Source organism: Episyrphus balteatus, chromosome 1, assembly GCF_945859705.1.
Source record: "Episyrphus balteatus chromosome 1, idEpiBalt1.1, whole genome shotgun sequence".
Taxonomy (NCBI): domain Eukaryota; kingdom Metazoa; phylum Arthropoda; class Insecta; order Diptera; family Syrphidae; genus Episyrphus; species Episyrphus balteatus.
The window spans coordinates 15576393-15591987 of NC_079134.1; the positions used below are offsets into that span (position 1 = coordinate 15576393).

General features: G+C 34.8%; 1 protein-coding gene across 1 annotated transcript; it reads left to right on the plus strand.

Annotated features, from left to right (window-relative positions):
* Positions 1–12701: 12701 nt before the first annotated feature.
* LOC129916929 (phospholipase A1 2-like) lies at positions 12702–14094 on the plus strand. The gene is made up of 3 exons (XM_055997155.1): positions 12702–12885; positions 12945–13230; positions 13299–14094. The coding sequence occupies exons 1-3, from the start codon at positions 12828–12830 to the stop codon at positions 14017–14019; spliced, it is 1065 nt and encodes a 354-aa protein (XP_055853130.1). The 5' UTR covers positions 12702–12827; the 3' UTR covers positions 14020–14094.
* Positions 14095–15595: the final 1501 nt, after the last annotated feature.

Here is a 15595-nt window from a genome sequence, read left to right on the forward strand (position 1 = left end):
AAGTTGGGGTAAATTTTTTTTTTCGAAAAATCCCCGAATCTTTAAACGCTCCTAGAAGCTAAACCGCTTTAGAGCAATTTTTGGGAGTGATGCCAAATGATAGCTTGTGTCATGGGCCTACGCTTTGCACATTATCAGATTTTTAAAAAATCGCCTTCCATGTTAAACCGCCACATCATGCCTATTTTTTCAGAATCGCGCCTATTTTTTTTTTACTTTTAAGTTCTCCCGGTTTGAGAACGCGTGGACCTACAGGAATGGGAGTTGTACCCAAATGTAGGTTAGAGTCCCCGCTATCTTTTGGCATCAAAAATTTTATTTTAATTTTCTTCAAAATTCCGCGATATAGGCGTTGGAACGCTTTGATCTAGAGACAGGGGAGTGGTGCCATATGAAAGCTTATATTCTCAGCTAGCCGATAGTGGTATAATCCGGTTTTTCGATTTTTTTTCAAAATTCCGAGAAAATCGCGTTTGAAAGTTGGGGTAAAATTTTTTTTCGAAAAATCCCCGAATCTTTGAACGCTCCTGGAAGCTAAACCGCTTGAGAGCAATTTTTGGGAGTGATGGCCAATGATAGCTTGTGTCATGGGCCTACGCTTTGCACATTCTCAGATTTTTAAAAAATCATCTTCCATGTTAAACCGCCACATCATACCTATTTTTTCAGAATCGGGCTTAACTTTTTTTTTACCTTTAAGTTCACCCGGTTTGAGAACGCGTGCACCTACAGGGATGGGAGTTGTACCCAAATGTAGGTTAGAGTCCTCGCTACCTTTTGGCATCAAAAAATTTTTTTTCATTTTTTTCAAAATTCCGAGATATAGGCGTTGGAAGTTGGGGCGCTCACTTTCAGCTCAGCTCACTTTCAGCTCAGCTCAAATGAGCTTAGCTATGGTACCTAGCTCAAATTTGAGCTGAGCTGTGAGCTGAGCTGAAATGTGAGCTTTTTGCAACCCTGGCAACTTGCCACATGGAAATTACCACATGCTACTTGCCACACGCAACTGGCCACATGCAACTTGCCACACGCAACTTGCCACATACAACTTGCCACATGCAACTTGCCACATACGACTTGCCACATGCAACTTGCCACATGAAACATGTAACTTGCAACGTGTTGTTTGTTTTATGTTTGCCGTACTACGGCGTACTGTATTTTTAAATACTAAAGTACTGCCTACTCTAAAGGTGAAACGACAGCCCTGCTACCCAGGGTGATCGCGTCATAATCCCTTTGACATTCTTGTCAAAAAGTAAATTTTCATACCCACCCTCCCATAAGAAGTATAACTTCAAAAATCGCCTTCCATGTTAAACCGCCACATCATGCCTTTTTTTTCAGAATCGGGCTTAACTTTTTTTTACCTTTAAGTTCTCCTGGTTTGAGAACGCGTGTACCTACAGGGATGGAAGTTGTACCCAAATGTAGGTTAGAGTCCCCGCTACCTTTTGGCATCAAAAAAATTTTTTTCATTTTAGAGATATAGGCGTTAGAAGGCTTTGATCTAGAGACAGGGGAGTGGTGCCATATGAAAGCTTATATTCTCAGCTACCCGAAAGTGGTATAATCCGGTTTTTCGATTTTTTTCAAAATTCCGAGAAAATCGTGTTTGAAAGTTGGGGTAAATTTTTTTTTTCGAAAAATCCCCGAATCTTTGAACGCTCCTGGAAGCTAAGCCGCTTGAGAGCAATTTTTGGGAGTGATGCCAAATGATAGCTTGTGTCATGGGCCTACGCTTTGCACATTGTCAGATTTTTAAAAAATCGCTTTGCATGTTAAACCGCCACATCATGCCTATTTTTTCAGAATCGGGCTTAACTTTTTTTTTACCTTTAAGTTCTCCTGGTTTGAGAACGCGTGTACCTACAGGGATGGAAGTTGTACCCAAATGTAGGTTAGAGTCCCCGCTACCTTTTGGCATCAAAAATTTTTTTTTCATTTTTTTCAAAATTCCGAGATATAGGCGTTGGAAGGCTTTGATCTAGAGACAGGGGAGTGGTGCCATATGAAAGCTTATATTCTCAGCTACCCGAAAGTGGTATAATCCGATTTTTCGATTTTTTTCAAAATTCCGAGAAAATCGTGTTTGAAAGTTGGGGTAAATTTTTTTTTTCGAAAAATCCCCGAATCTTTGAACGCTCCTGGAAGCTAAGCCGCTTGAGAGCAATTTTTGGGAGTGATGCCAAATGATAGCTTGTGTCATGGGCCTACGCTTTGCACATTGTCAGATTTTTAAAAAATCGCTTTGCATGTTAAACCGCCACATCATGCCTATTTTTTCAGAATCGGGCTTAACTTTTTTTTTACCTTTAAGTTCTCCTGGTTTGAGAACGCGTGTACCTACAGGGATGGAAGTTGTACCCAAATGTAGGTTAGAGTCCCCGCTACCTTTTGGCATCAAAAATTTTTTTTTCATTTTTTTTCAAAATTCCGAGATATAGGCGTTGGAAGTTGGGGCGCTCACTTTCAGCTCAGCTCACTTTCAGCTCAGCTCAAATGAGCTAAGCTATGGTACCTAGCTCAAATTTGAGCTGAGCTGTGAGCTGAGCTGAAATGTTAGCTTTTTGCAACCCTGGCAACTTGCCACACGCAACTTGCCACATACAACTTGCCACATGCAACTTGCCACATGCAACTTGCCACATACAACTTGCCACATGCAACTTGCCACATGAAACATGTAACTTGCTACGTGTTGTGTGTTTTATGTTTGCCGTACTGTGGCGTACTGCATTTTTAAATACTAAAGTACTGCGTACTCTAAAGGTGAAACGACAGCCCTGCTACCCAGGGTGATCGCGTCATAATCCCTTTGACATTCTTGTCAAAAAGTAAATTTTCATACCCACCCTCCCATAAGAAGTATAACTTCAATAACAAGGCAAATAAGTCGAATATACCTAACTCAAGTTCCTAATTTTTGCATTCTGAATAGTTGATTGGCACAGTGTTTCCAGAATATTTTGGATGCAAGGAGCCGATTATGAAAAATCTTGGAGCCAAAAATAGCCGCGTTCAAAAATGGTCCAAGAAAACGCAAACAAATTTTGTGGCATGAGATTTTAATTTTTTTTTTTTAATATTCAAATAACTTTTGCTTATCTTATCACTATCAGAATTCAATTATAATTATCTTTTTTTTTTTTCATTTTGTTGATATGTATATTCTGGTTTTCATGCTCATTTACGGGCGTAAAATTAAATTTTAAATGAAAATCAAATGAAAAATGTATGCAAAATTTGTCCGCATTTTTGTAGAATCTTTGCTTTAAAATGCTTTAATTTTAAAGGAGCCTTAAATCGCCAAGTAAAAAATAAAGAGACAAAATCGGATAGATCGAAAATCAAAATCAGGTCAAAACAGAAGATGTCGCGAACTCCGAATCATTGAAAAAATCATTTCGTAGTAAAAGATACATTGCTAGATCTAAAACTCCCCAAGTTTTTGAGTGCGCAAAAAAACAAAACCGAATTCCATGGATAGGTTTTATGGTTTTCTCATATACATTGTATAGCCAGAACTGGACGAAATTGGACCACACTGTAGGCACCAGCTTTTAAATACAAGAATTAGGTATCAAATTGCTTCACTCAGTCCAAAGTTATGAGGTAACAAAAAAAACATAAAGTCTATAAAAATGTTTTAGAAAAAAAGTTGTTCAAAAAATCGTACTGGTACCAATATTTTTGAAAAAAAAAAAATAATAACATCTAAGACCAAAATTTCAAAAAATAAAATCAATCTCAAATTTTCGAAGAGTTGATTTTTCAAAAAAAAACTAGGTATTTATTTCAAATAACCAAAAAAAAAAGTTATATTATATTGTTTTCTTCATGACTTTTTTTTTAAATAAATTAATTTGTTCTTCTATGCAGGCTGTAAATATGTTTGATAAATTTCAATTTTGCATTTTTCGTCGACTTTTTGACTGTGGTTTTACTACTAAAAAAATTTAAATAAAACTAAGAAAAATCAGAACATATGTAAATACTTAATTTATTGTGTATTGTGTTTCTGCTGTCACTTTTATTTTTTTTTATAAATTGACAAATGATCTACAATAAGTTCAGAAAAAAAAAACTGATGAAGATATAGAAAGATGTTCATCGGGTAGTTCCCCAAACGCTATCGTTCCCATTGTCGTGATGATTTCATTTCAATTGCTACCAAATATAAACCAAATGTTAAGTTCCTATTTTGGACACAAAACATTATTTGTATTTCACGGTCACTGTATTGAAGATTGAAAAAAAAAACACCAAACGCAAAAAGATTACAAGAAAAAGTATCGCAAACATTTGTCAATTATTTAAATATGAGTTATATCAGTGATGCCACTTTGTAATATTTTCAGAATTAAATTTTCAAATTTACAAATTTATTTATTTAGGTACTTACACCCAAGTTAACTAAAAAATAGTTTTTTTTTAATGAAAAAGTACAATCACATTTAAAAAAAAGGGTCTAGGATTTGAATGATTTTTTTTTTTGACAAAAATCTGTGAACTGATTCAGAGTCAATTAACTTTTTATACTAAACTTGAGTTAACTATGATATGAAGTTAAATCATGATTTATTTAATAAATAAGTTTGGATAAATAAAATTCTCTATCTTAAATTAAAAAAAAAAGAGTGTGTGTACACATGTACACGCGACTGAAGTTATACTTCTCATTCAGTAGGGTCAATGTGGGTAAATGTAAACAATTTCATGTCTTTTTTTTCTTTCGACTTTAGATTTTTTTATGTTTTCACGGAACAACTTGAATGGTATCTTCAAATGCAAATATGAAATGATGGCAATTCTTCTTTATAAATATAAACAAATATTTCCCAAATTGTTTACATTACTGTCAAATATGGCATGTTTACAAATACCCCACCATGTTTGTGTTTTTTTGCAAATTCTGGGTAAATGTAAACGGTGGTATAAAATTTAGAATTTCCTCTTTATCATATGGATAACAACTTGAAAAACGTTCAAGAAGGTATTTGACAAAAACTTTTTCAAATTCCAATAAAAGTTTTTGTTTTCTTCCTTTCTATTCTTATATAGGCGCCCAATATGCATCCTGAGCAGCTCTGAACGTAATATTTTTTGTTTTTTTACGTCAAAGGCCGATTTTGCAACATCATCCACTGAAAATGATGGTGTTGGCTACTTTAAAATGTGACTCCGCGGCACTTTAGCAGTAGTAATTGACTAAAAATATGTTATTTTTATTAAAACCAATAATTTCACCAAAAATGTATGTTTATATTTACCCCCAGAATACGTTGTTTACATTTACCCATTATGAAAAATATTCTGGGGTAAATGTAAACACATGCAAATCGACATAAATGTCCTGTATTTTAAAATTTGCTTGTATCACATAGAATCTACATCAAAATTAAAAACAAAAAAATATTTGCAAATTATACTGACTTTATTGAATCTGCAAAAATATTTAATTTTTCTGAAAGACTAACGACTTGTTTGGCACTTTAAAAAATTATCTTTCACGGAAAATACGCTCGTCGAATGAATTCTCTCTTGACAGCAATGAGCTTGACGTATAAGTTAAAAGATACATGCGTCCGCGATTTGTACTTATGTATGCATCAAATAGATTTAACTGAGCCATGTTATGAGCCATGTTTTCATTTACCCCTGTTTACATTTACCCACATTGACCCTATATGTAAATGAATTTCACACTTAGTTTTTTTTACATTTTTATCAAGTGAACAATAAATTAATTCTTTCATCCTCCTTGCGTCCGCATGTAATTTTCAATTTATTCTGTGAAATTTAGTCATGTTGTGGGGTTCAGACCGTACGGTATATGGTTAACGAAAGTAAATGAATTGCGCATAAAATGTGCAATGTGGTAATTTTATGAGAATTGTCAATTGTGTGTGCTTCAGCACTAGTAGTAGCAATATGGAACTGGCAGGGTTGCTACAAAGCTCAAAAGTTAGCTGAGCTCAGTTCACAGCCCAGCTCAAAATTTGAGCTAGCTCACTTTTGAGCTATGTACCATAGCTCAGCTCATTTGAGCTGAGCTGAAAGTGAGCTGAGCTGATGGTTGAGCTGAGCTGTTTTGTAAGCTGAGCTGTCGGTGAGCTGAGCTGTTGGGTGAGCTAAGGTAAAGTGAGCTGAGCTGAGCTGTGATGGGTGAGAGGATACATTGATTTTTATTTGGAAAGTATAATGAAATATGAAGATATTTTAAACTTTTATAAAACACCATAGCTTAAGATGTTTGGTTCTAGTTATTAATGGAATTATTTAAACACATGGATATTTTTATAAATAAAACAGATAATTTTTCGTGATCTTTTTTCTTGGTTTTTTTAATAGTAAATATATTTCTATTTTTTTTAGTAAAATATTTCTTTTTTTATCATAAAAAAAAATTCCTGTACAATCCGATTTTTCGACTTTTTTCAAAATTCCGTTTGAAAGTTGGGGTACATTTTTTTTTTCGAAAAATCCCCGAATCTTTGAACGCTCCTTGAAGCTCAACCGCTTGAGAGCAATTTTTGGGAGTGATGCCAAATGATAGCTTGTGTCATGGGCCTACGCTTTGCACATTCTCAGATTTTTAAAAAATCGCCTTCCATGTTAAACCACCACATCATGCCTTTTTTTTCAGAATCGTGCCTATTTTTTTTTTACTTTTAAGTTCTCCCGGTTTGAGAACGCGTGCACCTACAGGGATGGGAGTTGTACCCAAATGTAGGTTAGAGTCCCCGCTACCTTTTGGCATCAAAAATTTTATTTTCATTTTCTTCAAAATTCCGCGATATAGGCGTTGGAAGTTGGGGGCGCGAAAAAACTTCTGGGAGCTGAACGCTTATATTCTCAGCTACCCAATAGTGGTATAATCCGGTTTTTCGATTTTTTTCAAAATTCCGAGAAAATCGTGTTTGAAAGTAAGGGTAAAATTTTTTTTTCGAAAAATCAACGAATCTTTGAACGCTACTGGAAGCTAAACCGTTTGAGAGCAATTTTTGGGAGTGATGCCAAATGATAGCTTGTGTCATGGGCCTACGCTTTGCACATTATCAGATTTTTAAAAAATCGCCTTCCATGTTAAACCACCACATCATGCCTTTTTTTTCAGAATCGTGCCTATTTTTTTTTTACTTTTAAGCTCTCCCGGTTTGAGAACGCGTGGACCTACAGGGATGGGAGTTGTGCCCAAATGTAGGTTAGAGTCCCCGCTACCTTTTGGCATCAAAAATTTTATTTTCATTTTCTTCAAAATTCCGCGATATAGGCGTTGGAAGTTGGGGGCGCGAAAAAACTTCTGGGAGCTGAACGCTTTGATCTAGAGACAGGGAAGTGGTGCCATATGAAAGCTTATATTCTCAGCTACCCAATAGTGGTATAATCTGGTTTTTCGATTTTTTTCAAAAACCCGAGAAAATCGCCTTTGAAAGTTGGGGTAAAATTTTTTTTCGAAAAATCCCCGAATCTTTGAACGCTCCTAGAAGCTAAACCGCTTGAGAGCAATTTTTGGGAGTGATGCCAAATGATAGCTTGTGTCATGGGCCTACGCTTTGCACATTGTCAGATTTTTAAAAAATCGCTTCCATGTTAAACCACCACATCATGCCTTTTTTTTCAGAATCGTGCCTATTTTTTTTTTACTTTTAAGTTCTCCCGGTTTGAGAACGCGTGGACCTACAGGGATAAGAGTTGTACCCAAATGTAGGTTAGAGTCCCCGCTACCTTTTGGCATCAAACATTTTTTTTTCATTTTCTTCAAAATTCCGAGATATAGGCGTTGGTAGTTGGGGGCGCTCACTTTCAGCTCAGCTCACTTTCAGCTCAGCTCAAATGAGCTGAGCTATGGTACCTAGCTCAAAAATGAGCTAGCTCAAATTTGAGCTGAGCTGAAATGTGAGCTTTTTGCAACCTTGGCAACTTGCCACATGGAAATTACCACATGCAACTTGTCACATACAACTTGCCACATGCAACTTGCCACATGCAACTTGCCACATGAAACATGTAACTTGCAACGTGTTGTGTGTTTTATGTTTGCCGTACTGCGGCGTACTGCATTTTTAAATACTAAAGTACTGACTACTCTAAAGGTGAAACGACAGCCCTGCTACCCAGGGTGATCGCGTCATAATCCCTTTGACATTCTTGTCAAAAAGTAAATTTTCATACTCACCCTCCCATAAGAAGTATAACTTCAAAAAAATCATGTGCAATTCACACGTGCTAGAAGTGAAACCTTTAGAAATCATTTTTCTTGCAAAAAAAAAAAATAGAAAAAATCTACCTATTTTTATTCTATCACCTTCAAATCCATGTTTTTTTATATGACAACCTATTAAAAAAAAAGAGTGTGTGTACACATGTACACGCGACTGAAGTTATACTTCTCATTCAGTAGGGTCAATGTGGGTAAATGTAAACAATTTCATGTCTTTTTTTTCTTTCGACTTTAGATTTTTTTATGTTTTCACGGAACAACTTGAATGGTATCTTCAAATGCAAATATGAAATGATGGCAATTCTTCTTTATAAATATAAACAAATATTTCCCAAATTGTTTACATTACTGTCAAATATGGCATGTTTACAAATACCCCACCATGTTTGTGTTTTTTTGCAAATTCTGGGTAAATGTAAACGGTGGTATAAAATTTAGAATTTCCTCTTTATCATATGGATAACAACTTGAAAAACGTTCAAGAAGGTATTTGACAAAAACTTTTTCAAATTCCAATAAAAGTTTTTGTTTTCTTCCTTTCTATTCTTATATAGGCGCCCAATATGCATCCTGAGCAGCTCTGAACGTAATATTTTTTGTTTTTTTACGTCAAAGGCCGATTTTGCAACATCATCCACTGAAAATGATGGTGTTGGCTACTTTAAAATGTGACTCCGCGGCACTTTAGCAGTAGTAATTGACTAAAAATATGTTATTTTTATTAAAACCAATAATTTCACCAAAAATGTATGTTTATATTTACCCCCAGAATACGTTGTTTACATTTACCCATTATGAAAAATATTCTGGGGTAAATGTAAACACATGCAAATCGACATAAATGTCCTGTATTTTAAAATTTGCTTGTATCACATAGAATCTACATCAAAATTAAAAACAAAAAAATATTTGCAAATTATACTGACTTTATTGAATCTGCAAAAATATTTAATTTTTCTGAAAGACTAACGACTTGTTTGGCACTTTAAAAAATTATCTTTCACGGAAAATACGCTCGTCGAATGAATTCTCTCTTGACAGCAATGAGCTTGACGTATAAGTTAAAAGATACATGCGTCCGCGATTTGTACTTATGTATGCATCAAATAGATTTAACTGAGCCATGTTATGAGCCATGTTTTCATTTACCCCTGTTTACATTTACCCACATTGACCCTATATGTAAATGAATTTCACACTTAGTTTTTTTTACATTTTTATCAAGTGAACAATAAATTAATTCTTTCATCCTCCTTGCGTCCGCATGTAATTTTCAATTTATTCTGTGAAATTTAGTCATGTTGTGGGGTTCAGACCGTACGGTATATGGTTAACGAAAGTAAATGAATTGCGCATAAAATGTGCAATGTGGTAATTTTATGAGAATTGTCAATTGTGTGTGCTTCAGCACTAGTAGTAGCAATATGGAACTGGCAGGGTTGCTACAAAGCTCAAAAGTTAGCTGAGCTCAGTTCACAGCCCAGCTCAAAATTTGAGCTAGCTCACTTTTGAGCTATGTACCATAGCTCAGCTCATTTGAGCTGAGCTGAAAGTGAGCTGAGCTGATGGTTGAGCTGAGCTGTTTTGTAAGCTGAGCTGTCGGTGAGCTGAGCTGTTGGGTGAGCTAAGGTAAAGTGAGCTGAGCTGAGCTGTGATGGGTGAGAGGATACATTGATTTTTATTTGGAAAGTATAATGAAATATGAAGATATTTTAAACTTTTATAAAACACCATAGCTTAAGATGTTTGGTTCTAGTTATTAATGGAATTATTTAAACACATGGATATTTTTATAAATAAAACAGATAATTTTTCGTGATCTTTTTTCTTGGTTTTTTTAATAGTAAATATATTTCTATTTTTTTTAGTAAAATATTTCTTTTTTTATCATAAAAAAAAATTCCTGTACAATCCGATTTTTCGACTTTTTTCAAAATTCCGTTTGAAAGTTGGGGTACATTTTTTTTTTCGAAAAATCCCCGAATCTTTGAACGCTCCTTGAAGCTCAACCGCTTGAGAGCAATTTTTGGGAGTGATGCCAAATGATAGCTTGTGTCATGGGCCTACGCTTTGCACATTCTCAGATTTTTAAAAAATCGCCTTCCATGTTAAACCACCACATCATGCCTTTTTTTTCAGAATCGTGCCTATTTTTTTTTTACTTTTAAGTTCTCCCGGTTTGAGAACGCGTGCACCTACAGGGATGGGAGTTGTACCCAAATGTAGGTTAGAGTCCCCGCTACCTTTTGGCATCAAAAATTTTATTTTCATTTTCTTCAAAATTCCGCGATATAGGCGTTGGAAGTTGGGGGCGCGAAAAAACTTCTGGGAGCTGAACGCTTATATTCTCAGCTACCCAATAGTGGTATAATCCCGTTTTTCGATTTTTTTCAAAATTCCGAGAAAATCGTGTTTGAAAGTAAGGGTAAAATTTTTTTTTCGAAAAATCAACGAATCTTTGAACGCTACTGGAAGCTAAACCGTTTGAGAGCAATTTTTGGGAGTGATGCCAAATGATAGCTTGTGTCATGGGCCTACGCTTTGCACATTATCAGATTTTTAAAAAATCGCCTTCCATGTTAAACCACCACATCATGCCTTTTTTTTCAGAATCGTGCCTATTTTTTTTTTACTTTTAAGCTCTCCCGGTTTGAGAACGCGTGGACCTACAGGGATGGGAGTTGTGCCCAAATGTAGGTTAGAGTCCCCGCTACCTTTTGGCATCAAAAATTTTATTTTCATTTTCTTCAAAATTCCGCGATATAGGCGTTGGAAGTTGGGGGCGCGAAAAAACTTCTGGGAGCTGAACGCTTTGATCTAGAGACAGGGAAGTGGTGCCATATGAAAGCTTATATTCTCAGCTACCCAATAGTGGTATAATCTGGTTTTTCGATTTTTTTCAAAAACCCGAGAAAATCGCCTTTGAAAGTTGGGGTAAAATTTTTTTTCGAAAAATCCCCGAATCTTTGAACGCTCCTAGAAGCTAAACCGCTTGAGAGCAATTTTTGGGAGTGATGCCAAATGATAGCTTGTGTCATGGGCCTACGCTTTGCACATTGTCAGATTTTTAAAAAATCGCTTCCATGTTAAACCACCACATCATGCCTTTTTTTTCAGAATCGTGCCTATTTTTTTTTTACTTTTAAGTTCTCCCGGTTTGAGAACGCGTGGACCTACAGGGATAAGAGTTGTACCCAAATGTAGGTTAGAGTCCCCGCTACCTTTTGGCATCAAACATTTTTTTTTCATTTTCTTCAAAATTCCGAGATATAGGCGTTGGTAGTTGGGGGCGCTCACTTTCAGCTCAGCTCACTTTCAGCTCAGCTCAAATGAGCTGAGCTATGGTACCTAGCTCAAAAATGAGCTAGCTCAAATTTGAGCTGAGCTGAAATGTGAGCTTTTTGCAACCTTGGCAACTTGCCACATGGAAATTACCACATGCAACTTGTCACATACAACTTGCCACATGCAACTTGCCACATGCAACTTGCCACATGAAACATGTAACTTGCAACGTGTTGTGTGTTTTATGTTTGCCGTACTGCGGCGTACTGCATTTTTAAATACTAAAGTACTGACTACTCTAAAGGTGAAACGACAGCCCTGCTACCCAGGGTGATCGCGTCATAATCCCTTTGACATTCTTGTCAAAAAGTAAATTTTCATACTCACCCTCCCATAAGAAGTATAACTTCAAAAAGCTCAAAATGTATATATCGATCAGGTCTATGAGACATCTACAAAAAGAGTTAGAATTTTTTGAACTTGATCAATTTCCATCAAAAAAAGCGAAAAAAAAGTATTTTTATCTTCTCACGCTATTAAATCCATTTTTTTTCCCTAACAACATAAACAAATTTTTACACCATCTGAAAGCTTATTGTCTTAGCTCAAAATATATATATCGATCAGGTGTATGAGACATCTACAAAAAGAGCTAGAATTTTTTAAACTCGATAAAATTTCATCCAAAAAGCAAAACAAAACATTTATTTTTATGTTATCATGCTATTAAATCAATTTTTTTTTTGACAACCTATAATACCATGTGAAAGCTTATTGTTTCACCTTGTATAATGATGCATAAATCTTATTTCAAAGATGTCTACAAGAGAAGTTAGAATTTTTTTAAGTCAACCATGTCGAATTTCCTGAGATTTAATTATTGTGTAACTTGTAGAGTGTGTTGGAAAAGAACATCTTTTTACCGTTATCTCCGAATTTTGAATATGAAATTAATTGAAATTTTGTACAATTATAATTTATTTAATTATCTATCTACAGTACAAATTTCATTCATCTGTCTATTAAAACAAAAAAGTTATAACAAGTTGAAGTCGTGTCGCCTTTTCGTTTCATCTTGTTTCAAATCACTACGATACTAAAGAAGTTTTCCCTTCAATAATTTTTATAATTCTTTATCAATAAATGATTTTCTTGGCATAGTTTTTTTCTTCAACCTGTGAATAAGAATAATATTAGAAAATTATATTAAAGTGGGAACCATGTCTCCACCAAAACAATCTTTTTATGCGTTTATTCACAAACGCTATAAGGTTTAGTCAAAATCCAATTGCCTTACCTTAAGCTTCTAAGGCAGATGAGTATAATGAGATTGATACAAGTTGGGATTTTCGTATTTATAATTGTCCAATTGGGTAAGTTGCAAAAAAATAAATCAATAAATAACACAAATATAAATTGTTTTTTTGTATAGTTCATTGCAAGGCTGACACTGATAGTGCGATTAGCAGTGACGAATACGATACTGAATCTGGGAAATTGTGTGTTCATAGTTTAGCACCTCTTAAGAAGAAGCATTTTTATGAAAATATCCCTGGAGCAAAGATTTTAGAAAAAGCTGTTAAGAATTTGGTGAGCACTCCAAATGAGACCGTTTCATTCTACTTGTATAAGCGAGACTTTCCAACGTGTGCTCAGGAGATTCGAATCGATGATGATTCGTTGCAAAATTCCTCATTTGATGCAAGACATCCCACAAGGTAATACAAAAGATACAATATCTTTTCATGGCTTTGCTAAGTTTTTTTTTTTTTTTTATTTTCGTCAGAATCATTATTAATGGCTGGATGAGCTCAAGTCAAAATCGCTTCATTAAAAGTGTATCAAGTGCTTATTTTAGTCTTGGAGACTTTAATATAATTGTTGTGGATTGGAGTTCAATGTCCCACAACATAAACTACTACAAAGTAGTAAAACTCATTGATAAAGTTGGTGGACATGTGGCAGATTTGGCCAAACATTTGCACAATACTTTCCAGGTGGATTATGATAACATATATTTAATCGGACACAGTTTGGGTGCCCAAATAGCTGGTAGTGCTGGCAGACAAATTTATCCTGACAAATTTAATACAATTTTTGCTCTCGATCCCGCTGGGCCGTCTTTCAAAAAGAGGAGTATTGAAGAACGACTTGACTCAAGTGATGCCAAATATGTTGAATCCATTCAGACGAGTGAGAACTTGGGCTTCCAAGAGCCTTCGGGGCACGCAACTTTCTATCCCAACAAAGGAACATATCAGTATTGTATTGGTCTTGGGTGTTCGCATAGAAGGGCCTATAAGTATTTTGCCGAGTCTATAAATTCTACTGCTGGATTTTGGGGAGTACTCTGTGATAGAGAACAGATGAAGGAAGGCGATTGTCCCGAAGGATTGAATCAGTACAAAATGGGTGGTGAGCCATCAACTCCTAAAGTTGGAATATTTTATGTGAAAACCAATAATAAATCTCCGTATGCCAGGGGCCATTCGTATATGTCTGCTTAAAAGTTGTGATTTTCAATTTTGTTTTGTGAATAAAGAAGTGCTATAAATCATAAGGTAAAATATAATTTCAATTTCAACAAAACCAAAATGATTGATTTTATCATCATTATGGTTTTGTTCACACTCACACGGAGAAAAAAACAAATTTAATATTTTATTTATTTAACTGTGTAGTTTTTTTCCCTTTTTTTCCCTTTTCGAGTAATACGAGTTTAAATAACTATACACGGAGAAAAAAAATTACAACGTTTAACTAAAAAAAATTCCTTTTTGGCACTATTATTTTTATAAAAGACTGAACTAGGGGGTAAGGGTAAGGTGCTCGACTGACTACTGACAGTGAGGTTCCATTTCCATCATGAACCATATTTTTTTTTATATTAAAAAAAAAAATTTTTTTTACCTCTATTATTTTTCTTCAAAATAACAAAAATTAAAAAAAAAACTGACTTGATTTATTAAAAAAAAAAATGGGCATTATATTTTCGACCGCACTTTGTATGGGAGGGTACCCACTGTGCCATGGTGCAAAATGTATTCATACAAAAAATTGAAAACTTATCAATGTACCTATTCATTTTATTATAAATGAGTCATTAACACTGCACAATTTGCATCTGTCTATTTGATAAGATTATTCTTATCAGTTATGACATTATTATTGATTTTGACACTTTACATATAACGATGCGTCACTTTACTTAGATAGTGTCATTTTTGTATTTTGATTTCACTGAAATTTTATAGCTGATTTATATGTTTTTAAACTAAGAAAATTGAAGAATTTAATGAGGAATCGAGGAATTCATGTGATAATTTATTATAGTTCTTCTTTGAAAACATAACAAGCGTTAAGTTTAATGCCGGAAAGCTTAAAAAGTGTACCCACATATGGTTTTTTACTTGCGATATACATAGGTACTATAGGTATATCAAGTTATCAAAAAGTTGAGATAACATTTTTCCATGATATTACGATGGTAAAGAATGCCAAAAAAGTGGGTACCGGAAGTCCATCTGTCTGTCTGTCTGTATAAGGAGCTATACAGCCTAAACGGATGGAAGGATTGACTTCCATTCAGACGAGTGAGAACTTGGGCTTCCAAGAGCCTTCGGGGCACGCAACTTTCTATCCCAACAAAGGAACATATCAGTATTGTATTGGTCTTGGGTGTTCGCATAGAAGGGCCTATAAGTATTTTGCCGAGTCTATAAATTCTACTGCTGGATTTTGGGGAGTACTCTGTGATAGAGAACAGATGAAGGAAGGCGATTGTCCCGAAGGATTGAATCAGTACAAAATGGGTGGTGAGCCATCAACTCCTAAAGTTGGAATATTTTATGTGAAAACCAATAATAAATCTCCGTATGCCAGGGGCCATTCGTATATGTCTGCTTAAAAGTTGTGATTTTCAATTTTGTTTTGTGAATAAAGAAGTGCTATAAATCATAAGGTAAAATATAATTTCAATTTCAACAAAACCAAAATGATTGATTTTATCATCATTATGGTTTTGTTCACACTCACACGGAGAAAAAAACAAATTTAATATTTTATTTATTTAACTGTGTAGTT